Source organism: Lepidochelys olivacea, assembly GCF_965140295.1.
Source record: "Lepidochelys olivacea isolate rLepOli2 genome assembly, chromosome: 5".
NCBI classification, from domain to species: Eukaryota; Metazoa; Chordata; order Testudines; family Cheloniidae; genus Lepidochelys; species Lepidochelys olivacea.
In genome coordinates, this window is record NC_140415.1 from 131,990,967 (window position 1) to 132,017,902 (window position 26,936).

At 45.3% G+C, this 26,936-nt stretch overlaps 1 protein-coding gene across 9 annotated transcripts in view; it reads right to left on the reverse strand.

The window, feature by feature from the left end:
• Positions 1–26,936, reverse strand: part of NRG1 (neuregulin 1) — a 707,499-nt gene that overhangs the window by 117,715 nt on the left and 562,848 nt on the right. For 4 of the 9 annotated variants that reach the window (XM_084628931.1, XM_084628929.1, XM_084628928.1 and 1 more), the window contains exon 1: positions 16,204–17,411. The exons of the other annotated variants lie outside the window; for them this stretch is intronic. In XM_084628931.1, the coding sequence (XP_084485057.1) occupies positions 16,204–16,846 (643 nt within the window). In that variant the 5' untranslated portion in view covers positions 16,847–17,411. Of the gene's footprint in view, positions 1–16,203; positions 17,412–26,936 lie in introns of those variants that run through there. 9 annotated transcript variants of the gene reach the window in all.

The following is a 26,936-nucleotide window of genomic DNA, read 5'->3' on the forward strand; positions in this document are numbered from 1 at the left end:
AGTAGCTATGGAGTGCTGTCCTCTATATTATGGGCTTATGCATAATTCAAAAATCCTGTACTGTATTCAACTGTACGGAAGAGCCGATCACCACGTCTGTGTACGCTGAGAATATCAAGCGGCATGTGTCTGAAGCTAAGAGCAAGGACTAGTTCAGGGCAAGAAAATGAAGCACTGGCTATACCGATCTCTCTGGGCTGAGATAATTCGTGTGATCAGAATAGAAGCTCACAAAGGGATAGATTGCTCTAAAGCTTTGCTTGCAAATTAACAGAGGTATGAGGCCATTTCTCAGCTCCCTTTTGACTAAAGTTTTTTTTTTTCCTTCATTGAACAAGAAATGGGTCAAAAGCCAACCTTTCACATTGCCCATTGCCTTCACCACAGGCTGGTCTCAGAACAGTTACAGAATTTTAAAAGGCAACCAGTTTTTCTCCTACTTTCCATTTGTTAAGCTAATAGGGGACAGGAAGAAAAGCAGAGGGAGATTCTAAAATGCAAAAATCTAAGCCACAGTCTCCCATTGCACTCATCGCAAAATGCCATTCCTTAGATCGGCCCCTCTTCTGAGCACCCCTATGATACATCACGTACATTCACCATGCAAACCACTGATCTGAAAGGAACTCACTGTACTTTACATTAGCAAAACAAATATTAGACTCTGGATGGTGTTATGGAGGTTCTGCTTGTTCCCTAACATCCAAGGCCCAGCTATAACTGGAAAGGTGGAGGACACTTTGAATGCTGAACTCTATTATGAAAACTGCCTAGTTTACAGCTGAAGTGCATTATTTTACAATGCAAACTGGAGTCAGCATTGAAATAAAGAGCAATTTACATTATTCAGAATTAAAAGGTCTCCATTTGCCTTCAGTTACCAGACAGCGTGGTTGGAATTTACCACAACTTTACTTGGAATAGAAAATGTGTGGTACCCGTGTGGTGACAGTTAACAAATTCTGACTTTTCAGTGGCTTCTTCTAAGTTATATTAATGCATTAATCCACCCATTACAAGGAGATAAACTTTACACGAGTAGGAACTGTGGGCCATTTTATCCATGATAATTAAAGGACCATTTGGATATCCATTACCAAAATTTGGATAGCCCTACCAAACTCATGGTCCATTTTGGTCAATTTTACAGTCATAGGATTTTAAAAATAATAAATGTCATGATTTCAGCTATTTAAATCTGAAATTCCACGATGTTGTAGTTGCCGGGGTCCTGGCCCAAAAAGGAGTTGTGGGGGGGTTGCGGTACTGCAACCCTGACTTCTGCACGGCTCCTTCAGAGCTGGGCGCCCGGCCAACAGTCACCGCTCTCCGGCCGCCCAGCTCTGGAGGCAGCGCAGAGGTAAGGGTGGCCACACTGCGACTCCCCCGTAAAGTAACCTTGTGATCCCCCAGCAACTCCCTTTTGGGTCAGGACCCCCCAATTTGAGAAAGGCTGGCCTCCCCCCGTGAAATCTGTATGGTGTAGGATAAAAGGCCACAAAACACCAGATTTCATGGAGGGAGACCAGATTTCATGGCTCTGAATTTGGTAGGGCCCTGCTGATCATCCACCTTTCCCCCTCCAGCGAGAAAACGGCCTTGTCCAACAGACTGTTAAAAGTGACCCTCAAAGCCCCCAGCTGTACATGTCTGTCCATTCACAAAGTGCTAGTACCACCTCACTGATACCACGTGGAAAACACTGAACCACGCTCATTGCTGAGTCACTGATGTATCGACCCCCTTCCCTGGGGACAGCGATGGGCAAAGTTCACCTGTGGCACAGAAGGCTGTACAGCACCCTCCACAACATCTAAATCAGGGGTTATCACAAGAAATTTTTTGGTGGCCTAGAGTGTGGTTTGTTTCTTTTGCCTTTTCAGTTGCTTTTTCTTAAAGACTTGCTAGCTAGTAAGGCTGCTGCTGTGAAAACTGATACATGTATATTTGTATGTAGCACTTTTCACAGGAGACTTACCAGCTAGCTGGGAGGCAGTGAAAAGTGATATTAACAAACTACAAATATTGCTTTTCACAGCAGACTTACACAGCCCTGGCAAGCCGGGGGACAAATTAAGCTGTGGATGGAGAAGTGGGTAGGGAAGCCAGGGGCGATGGGGGCGGGGGGCGGGAGGGGACAGGGGAGCCCGGGACTGGAGCCCAAAGCCTCGTGGCTGGGGGATGGAGCCTGAAGCCCTGTGGCCGGAGCCTGGCACTTGCCACCCCAGGGCTAAGCCGGAAGCCCAAGCCGCAGCACCCCTGGGAAGATGGGGAACTCACATCAGCTGCCTGCTCCTCTGGCATTTGTGGCTGCAGAAGAGGGCAGGCCCCAATCCCTGCTGGCAGCTTCCTCCCCACCATCACTGCCCAGGAGGCTGTGGCTTCAAGAAAAGCCTCTGGTGGCTGCATTTGAGAAACACTGATTTAAACACTGCACACAGGGCCAGATGGTGCAAGGAACAGAAAGGGTCTGCATGCTCCCTCCACAAAGACCGTCAGAGGTGTAAATGAGGAGAGAGACTCCAGGATCCCCACTGACATAGAGCTAAAGGCTGGAGCAGTGACCGCAGATGAGCTGCGCTACCATCCCGTGCTCTGTGCCAAACCTGGGAGTGATGAATTTCACTTTCTCCTCATCTTCACTTCATCCACATAGCGCCCCAGCAATCAGGCTGTATGTGGATGACGTGGCTCTCACTCCTCACGCGGCCGTAGTTCTCCAATGGTTACCTCGCAATCACGGCCACAGCACGCAACTGCCATTCACAGGAAGAGAATGGGTACTTCAGGCCAGGAATGAGAAGCCAATGATGCTGAAGACAAAAAGAGCCTGTTCTCATGCAAAATTTCACTAATAATAAAAAGCAAGAGAAGGAAAGGTTTGGTTCAAGGGATAGGGCACTGGATTAGGAGTCAGGAGACCGGGGCTCTAGTCCCATCTCTGACAATGATGTACTGGGTGACCTTGGGCAAATTGTGGCACCTGCTTCCCCTCCCACCTGTTTGTGCAGCTTGTTTATTTAGATCAAAAGCTCTTTGGGTCAGGGAGTCTCTCTTATTACATAAGCTATATGAGAGCTGGCTCACGTACACCGAGCCGAACATGACAGAGCATCCGGTGCCACCTCAGGGTGCTGCTGTGTTACTAATACTAACATTACTAGCTCTAAGAGGGAAATTGTTTCTCTGCTCCACCCATTCTCCACATGCTTCCTTTCGAATTCTGCCTTTATTCTACCTTAACAACTTAACACCGATCAGTGGATCACATTCAGTCCCAAACCAAGCAGCCACTATCGTCCACTTACATTTGGAAAACATTGCTCTCATGGTTTGGTTTATGTTTACTGTTACTAACAAATGAAAAGTGTCCCCAGACACTGTCATCATATCTACATGGTCTGAAATATCAGAGCAAAGGAGAGATGTCAACTTCCAAAAGACCACTGTAGAGTCATAATTTTCAAGGCCAGATGGGACTATTATAATTGTAGTAAGAAGAGGTCCAGAAACATAAATTCTTGTATCAGAGGCCCAGTCTGAGGCCTGAAGCCTGAACCAAAGTAGTTCCAGGAAGTGTTAAGCAAAGCTGGGCTGTGAGCCAGAGGCAGGCCCCACTCACAGAAGTTGGCAAGAAAAGGTTGTTAGAGGCCCGTGCACACACACACATAAGGGCTAATGAGAGGAACTTGCGCCAAGACGGCATCAGAACACTCCACAGACATAACATGGAACTGGCAGGTGCATCTTAAAGACAGGGTCAAAAGGACAACATGATGGATAGATTCGTTTGAACTATGATGAGTAATCTGTCCTGCAACTGTATAAAAGTAGCTTCCCGGAGCGCACATCTTTGTCCAGCCTAGGGGACAGTGGAGTGTCCCGCCACTGACTGAGCTGTGTCCATTGCCGGGGGCACATATTCGTAGTATGCCCTGTAGAGTCTATAGGGAACTATTATTGTGCTTCGTTTGACAATAAACCTGGCTCGGGTTCCTTTGTGCCTTACTAGAGTCTGTGGTTTTTGGGGGTTCTCTTGGGGTCTGTTGTGTTAGCGATCTGCGCAGAGCTGGGGCAGCACACAGAGGGAACACGCACGCAGCCGACTGTTATCATCATGGAACAAGAGCAGAGCACCACACCGGTAGCTACCGACAACAATAATCATCTAGTCTGACCTCCTGCACAACACAGGCCAGAGAATTTCACGCAGAATTCAGGCAGAATTTTATGGTTGAAGTACATCATCCCTTTTAGAAAGACATCCAGTCTTGTTTTAAATATTCCAAGTGCTAGAGAGTCTACCACATCCCTTGGTAAATTATTCTATGAGTTAATTACCCTCACTGTTAAAAGTTTATGACTTATTTCTAGCATGCATTTCTAGCTTCAGCTTCCAGCCACTGGTTCTTGTTATACTGTTTGAAATCTTCTCTTCATGTAGGTACTTTTGGATTGTAATCAAGTCACCTCTTAACCTTCTCTTGGATAAACTAGATTGAACTTCTCAAATCTTTCCCAAGTAGGTTTTCCAGGCCTTGAATTATTCTTGTGGCTCTCTTAGAATCATAGAATCATAGAATATCAGGGTTGGAAGGGACCTCAGGAGGTCATCTAGTCCAACCCCCTGCTCAAAGCAGGACCAATCCCCAATTAAATCATCCCAGCCAGGGCTTTGTCAAGCCTGACCTTAAAAACTTCTAAGGAAGGAGATTCTACCACCTCCCTAGGTAACGCATTCCAGTGTTTCACCACCGTCCTACTGAAAAAGTTTTTCCTAATATCCAACCTTCTGATCCCTTTCTAATTTTTCGGCTAGCACTATTACCCTGTCCTCATGTGATCCTTGTTAAAAAAAAATCACTCAGCAAATATCCATTGTACCTTTCTGTAATGAACTTGAGTTCAGCACCATGCAGTTGTCACACAAAAGCAACGCTGGGCCCCCAGTTGGGTATTCAATACAAAAAGTTCACCCAATTAAAATAGCATACAAGATCATTGGCGGGATAATGGCCAATAGAATATAGATTACTATCCAATTAAAGTGGAGAATATTACAGGAAAAAAATAAAATATAGGAAATTAAATCAACAACAGAATGGCAGGTATATAGGGCTGTTAGCATTAATGAGTCAATATTTACCAACATCCAGAATGGGTCAGAATTCACTGACAGTCACCACAATGAGGTATCTGAGATGCCGCCATTATTTTCCATTCTAAGGAGAGGGCATACCTGGATGGTTGGCACATGCTAACTTTCGAACGGCGACAACTCTATTTACATTCTACATGGCTTTTTGAACCGTAACTTATTGAGACTCCACATTTGTCAAATCTCAGCACAGAACATAAGGAAAATAAACGTTTCTTTTCTTTCTCCTCTGCCCCCATGTTACCAAGTCCCTCTTTGACCAGCTAACCTCCCCACTTAGCAATGTAAGTGCTTTTATATTTCATCTGAAACCACAGCTACTAAGACAGCGTTCTACTTCCTGAGCTTGCTACCACTGGTCTGCCTCCACTCACAGCAGACAAAAAAGAAAATACTGCTTTCAGATTTCACAGTGGCATAAGGAGAATGCGGCAAATGGAAAACTGTCGATTACCGGCAAGTAGTAAAATTATAAAGTTACTGAGCAACCTACCGATCCAAAGAAACCTCCATTAATCTCCATGGCAGGGTCAATTTAAAAGCTTGAAGCTAGCAAGAAAGAATAGCTGGAGAAGTTGCCAGCCATATACTAGGACCTGTTTGTTCAACAGCCCATATATTGGCTTTATTGGCCACAGACTGTTTTATAAAGCAAAGGGGGAATTATACCGTATCTTTCAGTTAACTAGCTTTGAAAAATAGACTCTGTGCACTACCATATTGATTGTCTCTTTGAACCTGAAATATGGCCTTTCTTTGCAATAACAAACGATATGTACACAGCCATATATCTAAAATTACATGGCTGAAGCAGCTACAAATTGAGACTACTGTTATTGGTAACCTGAAAACATCTATTCGCACCGTAAGTGAATCGAAGCAGGTCTGGACACAAAAGAATGGTTGGATTTGTGAAACTTGTTGAGGTGGCATCCAGAAAGCACGACGACTTTCAAATGAAAGGACAGGAAGGGGTTAATAATGAAGAGCCACCTGGTGCTCTGATCTGCCGGCAGAAGGGGCCACTCTGGGGTCACTTTCTTCTATGGTGGAGGTGCTGTCCATGGGTCTCAGGATCCACGTAGTCCCCACAGTGGGCAGGCCTGGGATGAAGGGGGCATGCGGTAGCAAAGGCCGGGGAGGTTGGGCCTCTTTCCCTTCATTTTGAGGGTGCCCAGCAGAGAGTTTCTCAGACTCACAGTACATCCAGAGAACGTATTGCTTTTACACCTGTGCCCCTTTGCAGAACGTCCTGGAGCCAGCTGTGACCATGGGAACCCTAAGGAGTGGGTCCGAGGCTGATGCAGGGGCAAAGAGCCCTGCACTGATCTCAGGGTGTCTGTGGCACCAAGGGCCAGATCTTCTCTGCTTTCTTCTACAAGGGAGAGAGGACAAACCTGTCTTCCCTCATTTCTCCCACGCACATTGTCTCTTCTCTATTCGCCAACATCTTAAAATGCCAAAGCTTTTCCTGTTCATCTCTCCCTGGTCCACCCACAGCAGGCAGAAGGAGACTTCTCTCCTGCTGTCCTCTCTGTGCCTAAGTGACCCCAAGCTTCTTTCAGTCCTTCCCAGGCCCTCCTCTTTTATTTCTAATCCTCTCCCTAACAAACTATTCACATAGGAAACCCATTCGTCACCCAGAAACTACAATGCCTTCCATCCCTCCCATACCACAAATACACAAGCTACCCGCAATTGACATTGTTTAACGGTATTGGAAGCATGTCTAACAATCCTTGAAGTGTGCTGTGGTATTTTATATGAACTGCAGCAAATAAAAGTACAGCAAGAAAGCCTAGAATGTGAGATGTGAGTAATAATCTCCCAAGGGAGCTGATGGAAGACCCCTTGTTCGGGACAGTTAAAGCTAGATTGGTCAGATCCCTACACATTATATTGTAGCGGACAATCCTGCCTTTCCTATGGTGGACGCCTTCAAAAACTTCCACTGGCATAAACAAAAGCTGCATCTGTGAGCGAAGTGGTACCACTTCCTGGAGTAGGCAGAGCACACAGAGGGCTATGAGTATTAGGGCCCAATTCTTAGCTACACAAAGGCCCCTTCATATAGTTCTGGCGATGTTCATGGGCCTTAGAGAGGGTGTTACATTATTTTTGCCAGAATGGCAGAAAAGGGCTTTTAGTATTACTGAATTCAGGCCAGTGTGTCTACTAAGGCTGCAGACACTGAATTACCATAGCCAAAACAACAAATGCACTTGAAGCTCTCTTACTGAATCTAATTCTGGCACCTTCATGATGACTTTAATCAACACCTTAAAAGAGTCAAGTCATTTCTTTTTATAAGGCTGGTGGTTTCTTTTGCATTCAGAGAGGCTTATGAATGTGCCTGATGTCTTTTCCCCCTTTGTTGTGTCTAATCTTAAGAATTAATTGACTAATAAAAGTATAAAATTCCAACCTTTTGGGGGAACTCCAGAGCAAAACTGAATTATGTCACTAATCATACTGAAGATCATAGCTTCATATGCATTACCTGGCATCATGCAACTACCAAGCCATGACTGATTTCTTTTCATCTTGAAAACTGAAGAAAAACATGAACTGCCAAAAAGACAAAACCCATCTGAGTCTTCAGAACCCTCTGCCAGCCTGTTCCAGAATGGAGTATATTAAGAAAAAGAATCATACATGAAAAAGTTTTATTTCATTTAAATAGGAAATACAATGAAATAGTTGATACAATAATGTAAAATAGAACTCAAAGAGGAGCTTTATGCCACCTTTCCTCTTCCCTTATTCTGGGCTGGCCTCGGGACTGAAATTACATCTAGTGTAACTGTAACCCTCTGGGCTGCTCTAAATTATGTCAGAGGCAGTCAGCCACTATGCCACACAATCAATTCTGTCCCACTCTGCTCCTGATAACCCCCTTGTGTCTCTGACACAGCTCCTGCATGGAGCAGGGAGGGCAGTGAGCACAGGTCGGTTACATCAACTTTCTGCTACCCAAGGAATCTCCTGTGCCAGACGGATTTCTCATTTGCACCTCTGGGGAGCTTTCTGGCTGCTGAGGACTGAGCCCAAATGCTCCCTTCTTCACTTTGCATACTTTCTTCTTAGAATAGATACAGCTTCCATAAACTGACTGGAACTCCCCAAAGAAATATTTTACCTGCACCCAGAAACAGTACAGTACCTACAATCACAAACAATAAATCTATGAAGCCTTTTCTCCTAACACCTCTGTGACCTTGATTAAATATGCTTTTCGTACAGGAAGCCCTTCATCACCTGCCATGCTATTTTATCAGGCCTGTCTGCCCTTTTCCGCCATCCAGCCAGAGTGGCTGTCTGCTGTAGATTGCTATCATATGATCTTTCCCTGAACCAGCTGCCTCATTGAATCGATATTGATTCAGACTTGGGTTTCTGCAGCAAATTGTTGCATTTCCATTAGCAGGACTGCAAATGATCAAACGTAGAAGGCTTCATTTACATCATTCCAGCTCCATGTCACAGAGTAAATGCACAAATACATATTAACGTGATCTGAGCCAAATTATGCCTTCTTGTCTCCTGTTGGGAAAGTAGCAGATCTCTTTTTAGAACCAAAGAATATCATCTGCAATGCAAACTGCAAATATAATAGTGAACTTAAAAGTTCAATAGGTGCAGAAAGATAGGAATTCAAGTCCCCTGCAGTGAAAATCCAAACTTAGGGCCTTATCATGCCACCAATTTTTAAGCAGTTCTCCCCACTGATCAAAAACTAATGACGTGCTATGGCCCCAGACACCATTTTTAATAAGTAAGTCATGATGAATATATACTTACGTATATACTTACAGATTATACATTTATCTATGCATTAATATAACAAATACAAATGGCTATATGCATATATAAAGAGACAAAGGTTATTGAAGTTCTCCACTGTAAGAGCAAATACCTAATTTTCCATTACAAAAGAGGCTTACAAAGAAATGTTCAGATCAAGCAATTATAAACAAAAGCCTCCCCAACAAACTAAAACCTGGGTAATTGCAATCACTTCACTCTGAAAAAAACAGAGCATCTTTAGAAGCAAAGGCTTTAGAAATGACTAGAGACAACGCATTTTAATGCTATCAGCTTTACATAACCAAATACTGAGTCAAGCACTGCACTGAGTTACTACAGGTACAGGCCAGTGACTTGGGGGCTTTTGCACCAGTGCGAGCGAGCACAGAATGTGGCCCACTGGTTTTAGATCAATTTAGTCTGCTGCACATACAAACTGAATAACTGTTTTTCAATTAATTAATTTCATGAAAAGGGGGAAAATGGGAGCGAGAAACTAAAAAAAGAACCAAAACTACACAAAACGAATAAAATGCGTGATCCTCTCTGGTGCTATAAACATGTTATTATGACATGTTTTGGAAATCTGAATGGGTTTGCTACTTGTAGCTAATATGAACGATCCACATTTATGGCTCTCCACCCCTGTTTCACACACACGCACGTGTGCTTATACGTTACAGCCCTGTTGTATTCTGCGTATTGTTACCTTGATTACACACATCTAAAGCTCCTCTCAGCACTTGGATCCTACAGAGACAGGGCTTTAGGAATACACAGAGATTGGAGGGCTAAGTATCCGGGAATATCCTTAACCAAACCTGCTTAACAGAGGCCCAGCTACATCTCTCAGGATTTACAATGCTAGGCAGCCAGCCAGCGTCTCTGTATTGCACGGTGGGTTGGTGGGTTTGCGGACCCTTTTGAATGCTTTTTCACTGGACCCTTGGCCATAGGAAGCCTCATTTTTCCAGAGGGTAGGGTGTAACCTGTTGTAGATAAATGGGGTAGTCAAGCATATACATACACACGGACATACCACCCACCCCCCCATTATCAGTAGTAGCTGGAGTAACGGAGGCCAGTCAACAGAACAGGCCTTGTTTGAGACGGCATCTTCAGAGTCAATAAAAAGAAAAGGAGTACTTGTGGCACCTTAGAGACTAACCAATTTATTTGAGCATAAGCTTTCGTGAGCTACAGCTCACTTCATTGGATGCATACTGTGGAAACTGCAGAAGACATTATATATACAGAGACCATGAAACAATACCTCCTCCCACCCCACTCTCCTGCTGGTAATAGCTTATCTAAAGTGATCACTCTCCTTTTCTTTTTGCAAATACAGACTAACATGGCTGTTACTCTGAAACCCTTCAGAGTCAATGGGAGCCTTGCCATTGACTTCAATGGGCATGAGATCAGGCCCCAGCTGTTTCAAGATCCATGCTTTGGGAATGGGAGGCCATCTCTTGAGCTCTCCTCCTATATGTTTAACCTTCATGAAATAAACCCCTAGGCTGTTTATTAGCTCTGGCTTCCTGCCCCCTTACTGAACACAGCTCTGTGCACGACCTCTGAGGGTATGTCTACACTGCAATTAAAAACCCAGGACTGGCCTGTCCATGCTAGCTGTCTCAGGCTCGTGGGGCTCGGGCTAAGGGGCTGTTTAATTGCAATGTAGATGTTCGGGCTCGGGCTGGAGCTCTGGCTGTAGGTCCCTGCAAGGAGGGAGGGTCCTAGAGCTGGGGCTGCAGCCCAAGCCTGAAGCTCTACACCAGGGGTAGGCAAACTACGGCCCAGGGGCTGCATCCGGCCCTCCAGACGTTTTAATCCGTCCCTTGAGCTCCTGCCAGGGAGTGGGGTCTGGGGCTTGCCACACGGCTCCCAGAAGCAGTGGAATGTCCCCCCTTCAGCTCCTACTTGTAGGGGCAGCCAAGAGGCTCCGCACGCTGCCCCCGCAGCTCCCATTGGTCAGGAACCGTGGCCCATGGGAGCTGCAGGGGCGGCGCCTGCGGACAGGGAGGCATGCAGAGTTGCCTGGCTGCGCCTATGTGTAGAAGCCGGAGGGGGGCATGCCTCTGCTTTTGGGAGCTGCTTGAGGTAAGCGCCACCCAGAACCTGCACCCCCGACTCCCTCCTGTCCCCCCTTCCTCCGAACCCCTCGGTCCCACCCTGGAGCACCCTCCTGCACTCCCATCCCATCATCCCCAGACGGAACCCTCACCCCACCCCCCCGCACTGCAATCCCCACTTTTTTGAGCATTCATGGCCCACCATACAATTTCCATACCCAGATGTGGCCCTTGAGCCAAAAAGTTTGCCCACCTCTGGTCTACACTGCAATTAAATAGCCCTTCGTCCAAACTCTGCGAGCCCGATTCAGCTGTGGGTGTCCAACTGCAACGTAGACATGCCCTAAAAAGCATCCCCCAACTTGTACTACCAGAGAAAGAGAAAGGAATAGCACACCCAGGCCTGTCAGATTACATAATCCCTGCCCGGTGAAAACCATTGCATAAGGGAAGCAAGAAGTGGTGGTGGTATGTGTCTGTGGGGAGGGGCGGTAGGCTGAGATGGCGAGTTGAGGGCTGGTGAAGAAGAAAAATCAAAAGCAGAGGTATAAGAGCCAATCTGGAAAACGAGAAGAGGTGAAGGAGGCAGCAAAACCAGAAGAGTTAAGGGGACAGAACCCAGGGTAAGGAGCAGAAATGTGGACAATATCGACAATGTGATGTAAAGCCACTTAAAAGTCAAGTTTACCCTTACTTTTTTTCCAAACCCTAAAATAGGCCCATTTAGATCAGCAATTATGCCATGGTGCATCGATTATTTTGAGTGGAAAGAGGATGGTTTTTGAGCTAAATGGTCCTGTTCTCAAGTCTGAGATGACTTTTTTAATGGCCTGAACACCGAAAATAATCATTTTGCTGACACTTCTCCTGAGGAAAGGAACAAAAAGGGGAGACAAGTAAAATATGAGGCAGAAATCAGAGAAATGAAAATCAGAAGAGCTGTCTAAGCCAAGGGCAGACAAGTAACAACAATACTTACAGCTTTCCATCTTTAATGCACAGTGCAAGCGATAGCTAACCCCTGGGAGATAGGGACATATTATCATCCTCATCTTACACACGGAGAAACTGAGGAAGCGAAGGGTCATGTGCTCACAGCGACAGTCACTGGCAGAGCTAGCAGTAGAATTCATTGGAATCAATAGGCTGACCACTTGGCTACGCCAGCTCAGTGTGTAGAAGAGTGGAGACACAAGGAAGAGCCCTTCTGCCATGAAGAACCCAGGCTTTTAGGCACAGTGAGGCATCACTTCATCCAGAAATGTCAAACCAGGCATCGCAAGTGGCAGAAACGTCAGAAGAGAGTAAATCACCTGAGCTGACGGAGGAGAATAAAAATGAAAAGATAAAAAGACAAAGGAGCTGTGTAGGCGAGGCCTGCCTGGGCCGAGCTCAAGCAGCTCTGTAGTGCCATGCAAGATGCCTGCCGGCAGGTTCCACATCTTGTACCAAATGACGTGCTCAGCTATGCTGATCTATTCATCTAAGCTACTCCAGCAAAATGGATTTACTTTTGATTTAAAGTGATGCAACCTGAGAGCAGAATTTGACCCACCTTGTGGAGTCAATTACACCTATGCAAGGGGAGTGCAGAGTGCTGGGGCCCATTTCGCTGTTGCCTTGCACCTAATACTGTCCTTTTCACTAGTGCAACGTCAGAATCTGAGTATTTTACGGTTACTTTGCACTGATGCAATTGACTACGCAAAATGCAGGGCTACGAAAACTCAGGCCAAGGTGTAAGGAAGTGGTGAATCAGACCCTGTGGCTGTCCAGAGGAGCTATAAAACCCATGGCTCTAACTCAAAAGTTACTGAGATCTCAAGGCTAGCACCACAGATTTCTAGCTACAATTTATCCTCTACCTTCACTTGCATATTATCAATTTTGCTCACATGAATAGGTTTAAGAACTTAATTGGTTTGGGCACAATCCATTTAAATGGAAAGTGAAAGCAGCTTAAAGATCTATCAGGAGGGAGGAATAGTTTAGATATTATGCAGCTATAAACAAAACAATTATTATGAAAACATACCCATTAGAGGACTATGGAAACATAATCATTAGAGTACGTGATGCCTTGCTGCAGGATTGCACTTAAAGAGAAAAAATAGAATTTAGTTCCTGCACTGTATTCCTATTCATAAGATCTACATGTCTTAGACATAATATTCTATAGACCCCACCTAAATGAAACATTCACACATATAATTTAGCAGAAACTGACATGCCTCACACATGTGGACACTTAGAAATGTTTGCTTCTGTTTTCTGTTTCAGCAAAGGAAAAATGACCATTTAAAATGGGGAGCCACCAAGGAAGGAAAGACATTATTTCTGTACTGAGAGAACACGAAGTATAATAATACCAGGTAGACCGGTCTTGGGACTAACACAGCTGACACAATTACTAGGATTGTCTCTCTCCTGCTCTCTCCCAGATTCCAGGATAAAGAAGAATCAATTAGCCCTCAACAGACTATGACCTTGAAGGGTAGAGCTCTAAACGGAATATGCTGAGTTAGATAGAAAAGAGAAGAGGAGAAACGGATTCTAAAGTGCACTGAAGGGTCTGGTTCAGAAATGATATGTCAGTCACTGAATAGGAGCCATGACAGCTCTTATTTAGTCCTCGATGGAAAAGTATCAATGCAAAGGGAAAGCTCACATGCTTTTTCTGAATAAATTACCTAGTCATGCTGGAAAAAGGAGAGAGGGTGAGATGCCATAAGGCCAATCCAACTTACAGATGTTACTTTCTGAGACACCATTCCCAGAATTTTACACTTGACACAACTGTTCATAAATAATAAAGTTTCAATGCAGTTTCTTGTTTATCCCTCTAACTTTTGCTGGCATAACATAGATTATGTTCGCAATCCAGTTTAAAATACCTCAGGACCAAATGCCTCTTTGAACTCTGTGGTAGATATCGTACAATCTGCCTTTCCACCCTTATTTCCACAGGGATTCAAGGAACTGCAGCTGCTTGAAGCTTCAGAACTTGCTACACTTACGCTTTTAGGCAGCAGTAAATCTTTCTCACTCCGTGCAAACCAAACAAAATCAATTGCCAACCCCCTCTTTTCTTTCTATCAAGATCTATGTGGAAGTCAGATCCCTTAACACACTTAGTAGATATTTATCTAAAAAAATTAATTCCCGGACAGCCGTTTATTTCCCAGATGTGAGTGGATCTGAATGCAGATAATGGCTTGTTGCCTGTGGCTGCTCACCAGCTAGTCATTTACTTCAGACTCTGAGTGATCAAGTGAGAGCAAACCAGCTGTTCCATGTTGAATTTTGCAGGGTGGTACGTTGCTGTTATTGCAGAAGCTGCTCTTGATTCCTCCCACCCCCAGCCCACAAGCCATTTCAGTGGGATGGTGTTCTTAGGTCACTTTGCCAGGTGCAAAGAGGTGGGGATTGCAGTGACATCTGTCACTCCTTTAATGATACTTCTGAGGTTTGTCGATGATACTGCTACAAAAAGGAGTTGCTGTGCTAATTACTTCTGGGAGGAAAAAACCCTTTGTCATCATGGCAAAAGCTGGTCCCAATAACTTAATCCAGAGTCTCCCAACTGATTGTAAACTAGGCAAATAATGCTTTTGTTTGACTGCACACCCGGGTTTTCTTATCAGACTCTTCTCCTCAGAAAACTTACTCTCCATCTAACAGCAAGCCATCATACATTATTGAAGCAAAAGGCTACATAGGGTTATACATTTTTATCTTTACATTTTCCTTTCAATATCGTTGGAACATCATTTGACATTATGCTAACTGGGCCATGGGTCAAGTCAATGAAGGTATACCTACGTACACCAGCTGAGGATCTGGCTCATGACATTTTCTAATATAAAACATAACTAACCCAAGATGATTACTGAAAGAGTAAACGGGTGCTCCTGATCCTACATTGAGTCTGAGCATGCTTCAAAGCTGGATTCAGTGGCAAAACTCTCATTGATTTAAATGGAAACAGGATGAGGCCAAGTACGTATGAATCACCAAGTCATCAGCCTGCAGTGGTTTAGGAAGGGCACAAAGGTAGAGACTAGAGGGTCGCCTAAGCAAGCCTACAACAAAATTTGTTGCCAGTTTTAACCACTGGAGACCTTGACTGTGGATACCCGGCCTGGTCTTTAGCACAGCTGTCTTTTCACTTACAAGAGTTGCAGAGATCACAAGCCATCCGGCCTAACCTGCTTCCATCTGACAGGTTACAATGAAATGTTGAATAGATCATATGTTTTACAATGTTTTACATAGATGTTTTACAATGAACACGGAGAAATTTCTCCAGAAGCTTGATTTGTAAAAGGCTAACTCGGGGCCCAATTCTACATGTATGAGCTCCTTAACCAAATCATCCGAGCTAAATCGATGAGACAACACTCATGAGTAATTGGTTTCAGAGTAGCAGCCGTGTTAGTCTATATTCGCAAAAAGAAAAGGAGTACTTGTGGCACCTCAGAGACTAACAAATTTATTTGAGCACAAGCTTTCGTGAGCTACAGCTCACTTCATTGGATGCATTCATGAGTAAGGTTTTGCAGCGTCAAACCCTTGAGGAGGAAAAAAAACCCCAACAACCTGTAATGAGCCCTGAATGAAAAAATAGCCATAATTGTAATTGCTACATTAACAACTCTGGAATTTTTAGACCTGCTACAAATGTACTGTCGCCCTTTCCCACTGCACTCACTGACTGCTTCAGGAAGATGGCAGGGGCATTTATCAGAAAGGCAAGACAGGAAAGAGGAAATAGACGTGCTTTAGAGACAGGACAATGATATTAACAAATATTAGGGACTCAAAGCAAATGCAAATCAAATTGATCACTGAAATGGCATGCTAAATTACATGAAAAAGATACCAATCAAAATGTAATTAAACTGATTCAGCCTTTTGTATAATGTATGCAATGAAATAACTTGTGAAGACTTGCCTCTTGATAACTGGCCAGGATATATGGCTTTACAAAATATCCTTTCTGGTACAACCACCATGTCTATTTAGCAACAGTTTCAGAGAGCTTGTGATCCACCCCTGAACCTCGCTCAGTTTATTCCAACCTAACATGCAATGTCAGATGCAAGGAAAAGATACAGAACAATCAAAGTCCTTTGTGGAAGAAAAAAATTAGCTGCTACTTACAAAGTTTTGGTGCAATTTGGAGATTAGTTTCTGTTGTTTGTGCCTGAGACACTGTGGTAGCCTCTCTCACCTCAGGCTCCAGCGTGGGCGGAGGGAAGGAAGGTGCGGCGGAGGGCAACAATGTAAAATCTAAGACACGGTTATGCGGAGAAGGCAAGAGGAAAGGCTCGGAGGGCACTAGTGAACTATCAGCTTGCACTGTAACTTCAACCTTGGTTTCAGGGCTCGGTACTGGGAAAGGTGAGGTATGCACTACTGAAGGCACCCAAGCAGACAGAGCAGTAGGTTCCACTGAAATCACCGGGTCTTGCCCTATCCTCCCAGGGTCTAGGTGGGTAGGAGAGTCATACTCAAAAATTTTGTCTACAAACACCCACTTGAGGCCAGCAATGCAGAGGCAGAGGCTGAGCAGGCAAGCCAGGATAGGGACGATGCAGATCTTTTCAGAGTTGAGGCAGCCCCTCAGTCGCTCTGCCTCCAGGCACACGCAGCAAGTAGCGGCAAGGCCTGCTATTCCCTGGACCCTCCCGTCCTCCGTTTGCATCCCTGACATGTTGTCCTCAGCGGGGAGCCCTTCAAGAGACGCAGCAGGGTTCAGCTGAGTCGAGGAGTGGGGAAAAGTCTCTGCAGATACTTCAGACATATTTAAGCATAAAAATCTCAACCAGCTCACCTCCAAAAGGCCTTAACTCTATCACAGTCCATTACTATGAGACAGGCAAAAATCAAATCGCCCAATTCTGGAAAAAGTCATACAGTGGAAGTCAGTAGAGAGTCCAAGTTCAAGAACAGCATCTGAACTGGGAGAGGGAAAAAATAAAAAAAACCCTCTCCTATTGAACAAGAAATAGAGTTGCTTAGTAATTACTTAGCTCCCATTTCCTGGCCACCTTTATAATTCCTTCAACGCCTCTCAAGCCATCCCAGCTCTTCCGAGGGGGCTGGTGGTGGTGGTGTGGGGCAGGGGACACCGCACCAAACAAAGCACAAATTGTTAGATTAAGTGAACCAATAGCCCAGGGCGAAAGGCTGGCTCCTCACCTTGAGCGTCTGAGGCTGGTGTCTGCTGAGACGAAGAAAACAACCGTCATGCAGCAGAAGCAAAAGCAAAATGAGGCACAGCAGCAACGGTGGCAGCAGCGGCAGAGGTAACAGTGCCAGGAGCAACAACATCCTGCTGTGTTAAAGCCGCGGTTGGAAGAGGCTGAATCATTACAGAGCAGCAGGTGCCTGCTCCCTGAGCATCCCTGCAAACAATATCATTGCACAGAGGTTTGAAAGGAAGCGCAATGCCAGGAGGGTGGTAACTCCCTTCTTCCCCCCACCCCTTCCTCTTTGTCCTTCTTGAGCGCTCGCTCACTTTCCTCCTCTTTTTTCCCCCCTCTCCTCCCTCACAGTCTGTTTCTCTGATATACGGACACCCTCTCTCCTTTGTCTCCCCACCCCCACCCCTCTGCAGGACGGCTCTGAGTGAAATCAGTACACCCAGCAACACAGGACTGCTAGTGACTTCCTATTTTATCCAATTAGAAGGAATAAAGGCCATCAAATCAAAGGGAGGCAGGCAGGCAGCAGTTATGCGCTCTCTCTCTCTCTCTCTCTCTCTCTCTCTCTCTGTCTCTCTTCCTTCCACTGTTTGGTCAGAAGAAGATAGTAATCGATTACAGCAATCTAACAAAGCTGAGATGGGGGTGTAGATGGTAGGCTTATGGGTTAGACCTGATGCTCAGCAAGTCTGATATCTGATCTCTCCCAAGGGAAGTAGGCTTTTCTACTGCAGTTTCTTCCTGCCTGTCGGGTACAGATAGCATTCCTTCTCAATCACTCTAATAAGTTTAACTCCCTAACAATGAGGTGATGCATCTTAGGGAAACGAATATTTAAAAAAAGTCATTTTAATCTTTGACAAATTTGCCTGTAAGTTTATTATGGAGAGGGGGATTGCACCAGCTTTTTAAATTCTGTTTTGGAAATAAATTTAACATTCTTAAAAGAAAATCCATCTCTCAAGAGCTAGTTTGTAACTGATACAGAAAATACAATGTTTCGGTCCTGCTTGAAATTGACAAAGATCAAGGAAATCCAGCATTAATAAAGCTTCTGCTCTTTCCTTAACTTGGTCCATTGTTTCTCTGTATTGCAAAGATCTGTTACATCCTATGGTGCTTATTCATGCCTCACTTAAATTAGCATAAATCAAGGAGCAGCTTCACTGAAGTCAAAAGAGCTATAATGGTGTAATGGAGATCAGAATCAGGCCCTTTATGTGTTAGAATACATTGGCATAATATTAACATATACGATGAGAAAAGGAGCTCTGATTCTCAGCTCCTCTCCTCCGCCTTGTGCCATCATTTCCACCAGGGAATTGACAGCATTTTACACCCATTTTATACTGGTACGAATGATGGCACAAGGCGCACGGAAACAAAGAATCAGTCCCTCTGAATTGTCCTGGTTTTGTTTCTTGTTTCGAATGATACTTAGTGACTAGTTTCCTTTTTATTTATTCATGGTAGTTGAAAATAACTAACTCCCACTGGGACCGCAGTGTAAGGGGGAGTAATCTTTGTCTAAACCAGGGTTATTGGCACTGAGGTAGTTCCATGGGTGATCTGCTGTTTACCGAGAGTGAACACCACCACCAGTTTCTTTGGTGCCACTGGGACACATTTATACCTGGTGAAAATCAACTGGTGTCAAAGGAATTATACCAGGAATGACTTTGTCCTATTATATTAAATTAAACGAATAGGGGTCTGCGCTCAGCTATGTTTATCAAATACTTCCTCTTAAATGAAAACAAATTGAGCATTAAGGCTCAGAAGTCAAGCTCTCATAAGCTAGACAATGCGAAAATGTTGCAGCAGTAGACAACGGGAGTCCAAGGTACTCAGCACCTTCCAGAAACACATCCATGCAGAGTATCTTTGCTTGGCCAACTATAGCAGCGGTTCTCAACCTATTTACCACTGCAGGCTGTGTTATGTGCGTGGCATCCACACAATATATATACTACCTGTATGGCCCTGAGGATGACTCATGGGCCACAGCTCTGTGCTGACTGGGCTGCAAGTGACCCACGGGCTGAGAACCACTGAACTATACAATAGTACATGGCAGAACAACATGTGAGAGTCTGGGGAAAGACCCATGGTTACATTAAAAAAAAATCCACAGCTGATAGCAACATTCTTTATAAAAATATAATCAACAATCTAAGGCTGTAATTCCACTGTGGGATCTGGTCTTAAGGTTTATGATGTGATCAGAAATCTCTGCCAGAATGATTGCCTTTGATCACATAGAGTTGCTTATCTTTTTACCTTTGCATTAGCTAGCTGATCATACTGCATCTTTCGGCAAATATAGCAAAATACTTCCCAAATGGCAATGAATCACACACATTATATTGCCACTGTAAGGTAGGGATGAGGACCCTTTCTACAGATGAGGACCACAACGTTTGAGTGTCTAATGCAGTGGTTCTCAAATTAGGGCTGCCACTTGTCCAGGGAACATGGTGCAGACGCAGCAGGTAAACAAACCGGCCTGTCCCGTCAGGGGCTTTCCCTGAACAAGTGGCAGGCCTAGTTTGCGAACCACTGTTCTAATGCATTTCACCACTGGATTTTTTTTTATTCAGCCTATTTTCCAAATCTTGCTTTTTTATTATCCCTAACTATGACCTTTTCGCACACCTGGATCCCTCCAAATACGGGTAACCCATTACCATATTCCCCCACATGGAGCTGCCTTTTAGAAAAACTACATATATTTAGTTCTCTGAATCTTTCTCTGTAGCTCAGTCCCTCTACCCTATGCATCATTTCCGTTGCCCTTCTCTCAGTTTTCTCCTCTTTGTTGACATCTCTCTGGTGCGGAGATGAACAGATGTGAATGTGGCAGGGGCAGGCTCACAAGTCCCATCTAATTAATAAATAATGTCTAGTTCTCTGGAGGGCGTAGAAAGGGACGATCACCTCCTTCGCTCATGCTGTGACACCTCTGTGTATGCAGACCAAGAACCTGCCGTTCTTCCTTTACCACCACACCGCAAGCTGAAGACCACTAGGGCCCCACTGTACGTCAAGCTCTAATTCTGTGCACTTGGCCTGGCCATTTATTTTCAGCCCTTCCACTGGGTTTTCAATCTGTGTAACATGTCCACACTCATTTGAAATTGTTGCTCAGGCCGTGCTTTGTGGGAGTCTCACACATCTCAGTTAGAACAAGCTCCCTTACAAACGGTAGGTGAATCCGCACTGCCCACCTCAGCTGCGACCCTCTGCTGAAGAGTGGCACACCCCGCCACAGACCAGTGCCATAACCACACGCAGCGCACGCAGCTCTCTCCTGCTCGCTAGGCGGACTGCCCCTGCTGGGGGATTGTCTGTCCTGTGTCACTGGGAGCAGGGTTGTGCGAAGGTGGGGTGGGGCAGGAGGGAGGGAGCTGTGATAAAAACTCAGCATGCATCGCATCACTGCAGCTGCTGAACATGACTGGCAAAAACCAGAGTAACTTACTGTAGCTCCTCATTTGTTTCAGCTACTCCTCCACATGCCAAGGCCCTGCCCGTCTGCACTGTCTCAGCACTTCGCTCGTCTAGGATGCAAACCTCTCCTGCTGCCTGCTTCAGCAGCATCACAACAGGCCTGGCTCCCCTCCAAGCTGCAGTAACCCCCTCCATCGGTCCAGCTTCTCCCTGCTCTTGACTGCAGGTCCCTTACACCACAGCACCACTAGGCCTGGCTCACTCTCTGCCTCCTCAGCATTAGCACTCAGTTCCTATCCTCCCTCACACAGGTCTCACTCCCCCCTCCCCATGATCCCCTTCCCACCAAGCCAGCTGCACTGCTGCTCTCATCACCCACTCAACCCCCCTAGCCCGCCCACACCCCCGAGGTTTAACAAACCCCACTGCCCTCCCTCACCACGGGGTGGGTGGGGCCACACCCTTGTTGTGGACTATCAGGGCTCCATTCACTTCTTCTGTGCCAACAAGCTTCTGCATGGGAATTGGAGCCCAGGGAGCAAAGTCTGCATCCTCTCCCACTCTGCGTTTCTGGCCCTGCTCCACACATGGAACCGGGGCCAGGGGGACAATCTGCCCGAGTGCTGTAATTCTAGCTCTGAGAAGCGATTCGTCTGGGCCAGAAAAATTGCTGGTCAAGGCACCCTCTCACACATAATCTACAAAAGAAGACATCCGTGGCTAGGACATGTGCTGAGAATGGAAAAAGAATGCTTACCAAATACCGCCCTTGAACCAAAGCCAGAAAATGCAAGAAGAAAGAGAGGAAGACCGCGAATAACATGGAAACAATCAGTTCTGAACAACATCAAGCACCTCAACATGAAATGGGAAGATTTGGAGAGCAGGGCAGTTGATAGGCAACGATGGCAAATGGGGGTAGCCCAACGTGCTGCAAAGCACGGGGTGTGAAAAAGGAAGGCATTGGAAGAGGAGGTGGGCTAGTACACCTTATCTCACTTCACCTGGGGAGTGGGGGGTGGGGGGAATTTCTTGCCGTTTGGTGCTTTCTACCTATAGCAGGGTGGGCAAACTTTTTGGCCCTAGGGCCACATCAGGGTTGCAAAACTGTATGGAGGGCAGGGTAGGGAAGGCTGTGCCTCCCCAAACAGCCTGGCCCCTGCCCCTTCCTACTTCCCGCCCTCCGACTGTCCCCCTCAGAACCCTCAACCCATCCAAACCCCCCTGCTCCTTGTACCCTGACCACCCGCTCCCTGGACCCCCATCCCTAACCACCTCCCCGAGGACCGGCAGCTGCAAGGTTTGGCTTTTCATTCCTGCATTACCATAGTAAGAAAGATGTATATTGCTTTAACATGATTCTGTTGCAGGTTAGAGAAGATGAGCAGCTGGGAGTCAAACCAACAATGGGTTAATGGAAATGGAGACCCTGAAAGGTAAGTGAGTCTGGGTGACTTGTCTATAGCTTGCCGGTGCAGAAGTTAACCAGACTAACCCACTGGTAACAAATCATAAGAGTAGGCTAGGCAAGGGTCTCCGTAGGTGAACTCCCAGTGTACAGCAGTATGTCTGTGTACGTACATGACTTGGGCCTCTTTGGCCAAGAGGAAAAGGTGGTGCAGATTCCATGTCAATGAAGTTGCTTTGTGACTGTGATCGGACTCCTGCCATATAATAAATGGTGGACTTGGACTTAGAAGTTTGCAAAATGTTTTTGTATTGGGTGGTGCACTTTGCCAGTAAATTTAATATAAATCCCTTCACTGCTGTAAGTTCTCAAGAAGAAGAGAGAAAAAATAATTATTCTCAAGACTGAGATGGGGGGAAGTGAGCAGAGGAGTTGGTAGAGGCTGTATCAGTCCTTCTGACTGAATAGTGTCTAACGCGGTTTTCACACATTTTAAGGATAGAAGTCACCCTTTTAGTCTGACTTCCTGCATAGCACAAGCCACAGAATGTAACACTATAGAGAACCACCCTCCAGCAAGCCACAAATATACATAAAACATTTCTCAAAATAAAGAATAAATAAATATATAATCACCATGTAGAATATCCACTGCCAGCAAAGTAAAGCAACGAGTAACATTATTCTCAGGTGGTCACTCGTCCATGTACTAACCAGGCCGAAACCTGCTTATGGGTTTATAAATTAGGCCTGATAAGCCTTATTACTCTTAGCATGAGGGTAATCTGATTTGAAATATCCAGCTGCTACAACCTCACTTTAACTCAAAATATTCCCTACCTGGATTCCCTAAGAGTACACTACATTCTGGGAAGCATCAGGACCCGAAGAGACAAAGTATGTGCTCATGGGCAGATGTATTGTACGTTACACTTGGACATGTTGAGTCACAGGTTGAGAATGGATGATGGTTAGTAGCAAAATACTGGTATTGGCAAAGTGACTTCATTCCGTGCATTGCACTCTCGGAACTTTCAAACAGACACGAGCAACAATATGCTCTTGTGGTATTAATACAGGGAACCACTCTATCAATTTGCATTTCATTCCATTTTTGCCATACACTGAGAAACTGAAAACAGTGTAACTAGGAGGATTAAAAAGCAGCACATTCATTAATACGGGATTGATGATTAAGGTTAAAAGGATCCCGCTTATTGATTATGGGTCACTTTCTTCCAATTAAATAAATGCAGCATTTAGAAGACGAAGGTCATAAAAAACCACCAAGCATGCCCAATGCATATCGACACTGACAGCAGTTACCCCCTCTCCCCGAAGTGTATCGACGTGTGTGTATCGATATGTATACATAAGGAGATATCCATGTAATAAATTGGGGAACCACATGGTAGATCCATTTGTCATGCACCTTTGAGGACTCACCTGCCCTCTGCCCACTAATCCATCTCCCCAGGGACTAATTCCAGCCATCTGAACCTCTGAGAATTTCAAAGAGCTCCCATGAAACACTCCCACACAAAAAATGCTTAAGGAGAAATCCTATTTCTCTGTAAGTCCTTCACTGGAACGGCAAAAGCTAAAAGCGAGACCAACCTGAGCCTCTGTGTCATGTACAGAAGACATAATTTTTCTGAATGGGAGTGTCACCAGGGCTGTCGCGTCTCCCTGGCTCCAAACCATGTGTTGCCACGCTCGGCTTTTCAAGGAGGTTTATTTTCACAACAGAGGTTATCAGACAGGCAGAACACAGTCTGAACTCAATCCTCAGTGACAGGCTTCAGGGCCACCCCTCCAAGGGGTCTCTGGCCCTCCAGCTCCTGCAGGCTTCCCAGCCTTGGCCAGCTCTGCTCCCCTCCTGGAGCAGCAGTCACAGGGCTGCTCCCCTGAGCCCTTTGCTAGCTCCACTCCAGTGTGACTTCCCCTCTGAGGCTCTGCCTGTTACAGCCCTCCCTCTCCAGCTGCCTACTAGCAGCCCTGTATAGGCCCAGGTGTGGTCCAGCCCTCTTTTAAATGGCTGGATTGGGCTCTGGTCCAGGGAGCTGGGTTTCATCTATCTACAGGGAGTCACAATTCCTTCCCTGCTCCCATCTTGCTCTAAGAAGGGGACAGGGGAAGGAATTCATGACAGCCCTTTTGCAGGTGCAGATGACTTCTGGGCAGTGCATGCTCGGGGGTGGAGTGAAGGTTCTGTCTACTTCCTGACCAACTAGAGAGAGACAGAAAGAGAGAGGGAGTGAGAGAGAAAGAGAGAGTATGTGTGTGTGTGTGAGAGAGAGAGAGAGAAGCAGATGTCCCATGAATCCTGCTTTCTCCCATGCACACATAGCGGACCCCTCCCCCTCCCTCTGCCATATCCCCATGTCATTGGGAGGACAGCTGTGCTGGAAATCTGTACTTTTTTTCCTCATGTATGGTTTTTGGTACGTGCGTCTCCTTTAAGGAAAAGGCAGGAAAGCTTTAGTGCTAAATACATATAGGCCCTAATCTGACACAGCACTTAAGCATGCGCTCAACTTCAGTGGGATCCCTTTGTGAAGACTAATACATTCCCTTGTGATGTGCACAATAAAAGATAGGACGCAATCTTCAACAAGCCTTCTCGAACATGTACCCGGAAGTGTGTCAGCTGGGGGCAATCACAACAACATATATTTATCAGAAACCTGCAGACCAGTCATTAGGAATGTCAGTGCACTTGAAAGGTTAATGCTCATCCCAGCATGCATTTTGACTTTACTGTGGAATCATCTATATGTACAGCGTATACCCATATACTATCTATTGGCAGGATGCAGACTCTTTAAGGGCAATCACTGCGGTTTACAGAAACGTGCTTCACTAAAAACGACGGGTTCTCCCAAGAAATGTGAATCGTTTCAATCTTTGCTGCAAGTAATTGTAATGTAAAGATACAATAAGATGGGCTGTTGTTTAATGGGAACAAAAGGGTCTTCTGACTCTTTTCAGCCTCCAGTGAAATGTGAGACACTGCGTCTCTTTCATCCTAATCAGAAGCAGAGTTTGTGGCACTCCCTGTGACGCAGGACTATGACATGAAACATGAATTTCAGGAGCTTTAATCAATGGCAATAAATTGCTCAGCTGATGTATACACAGGCTCAGACTATGTTGAATACTGGAACTGTCCAATGGAAAAGATAATCAGGGGAATTATATGGTAAAGTAGCATTCAGGAAATGAGCAGACAGTTTAATACAAGAAATAGAAAGCACCCAACTCATTCCTCCTGCCTAGGAGAGTAAGCAGTGGGAAAGAGACGAGTACACTGTGTGTTTTACTTGAGAACAGTATTCTTCTCATCTCCCTTAGTGCTGTAGCATCTGAGTGGCTCACGGTCTTTAACGTTTTTATCCTCACAACACAGCTCCATGAGTTAGCAAAGTGCGGTGATCCCCATTCTACAGCTCAGGCACAGAAAGACACTAAGTGGCTCACCCAAGACCATACAGGAAGCCTGTGGCAGAGCAGGAATTTGAACCTAGGTCTCCAGAGTTCCAGGCCAGTGCTCTAACCACTGGGCCTTCCTTCCCCTCTGCCAAACCTCAGAAAAAGATGACACAAGCAGCACCTATAGTTCATTCAGCAGGCTCTGCACCAAGTAGAGTTCTTAACAAAGAACCCAAGGATGAGGGCAAAAGTGTTTTTCTGCTCCTCCCCCACCATATTTAGGGGCTGATTTACCACCCTCCTCCCAGCTCAATTTAGAGATTCCTTGGAAAACAGATGTAAATAGGGTAAAGGGACTCAACCCTGCATGGGGATATATGATATACATACTACATAATTATTCCATGGGGAAGCTTAAAAAAGAAAATTAAGGCTTTGCAGCCAGTGCTAGATGGAAGCATTTTTACAATTTACGAACATAAGAATGGCCATACTGGGTCAGACCAAAGGTCCATCTAGCCCAGTATCCTGTCTCTTAACAGTGGCCAATGCCAGGTGCCCCAGAGGGAATGAACAGAACAGATAATCATCAAGTGATCCATCCCCTGTTGCCTATTCCCAGGTTCTGGCAAACAGAGGCTAGGGACACCATCCCTGCCCATCCGGGCGAATAGCCATTGATGGACGTATCCTCCCTGAATTTATCTAGTTCTTTTTTGAACCCTGTTATAGTCTTGGCCTTCACAACACCCTCTGGCAAAGAATTCCACAGGCTGACTGTGTGTTATGTGAAAAAATACTTTCTTTTGTTTGTTTTACATGGGCTGCCTATTAATTTCACTTGGTGGCCCCTAGTTCTTGTGTTATGAGAAGAAGTATATAACACTTTCTTATTTACTTTCCCCACACTGGTCATGATTTTATAGATCTCTATCATATCACCCCCACTCGTCTCTTTTCTAAACTGAAAAGTCCCAGTCTTATTAATCTCCCCTCATACGGCAGCCGTTCCATACCCCTAATAATTTTTGTTGCCCTTTTCTGAACCTTTTCCAATTCCAGTATATCTTTTTTGAGATGGGGCGACGACATCTGCACACAGTATTCAAGATGTGAGTGTACCATGGTTTTATATAGAGGCAATATGATATTTTCTGTCTTATTATCTATCTCTTTCTTAATGACGCCCAACATTCTGTTCGCATTTTTGACTGCCGCTGCACATTGAGTGGATGTTTTCAGAGGACTATCCACAATGACTCCAAGATCTCTTTCTTGAGTGGTAACAGCTAATTTAGATCCCATCATTTTATATGTATAGTTGGGATTATGTTTTCCAATGTGCATTACTTTGCATTTATCAACACTGAATTTCATTGGCCATTTTGTTGCCCAGT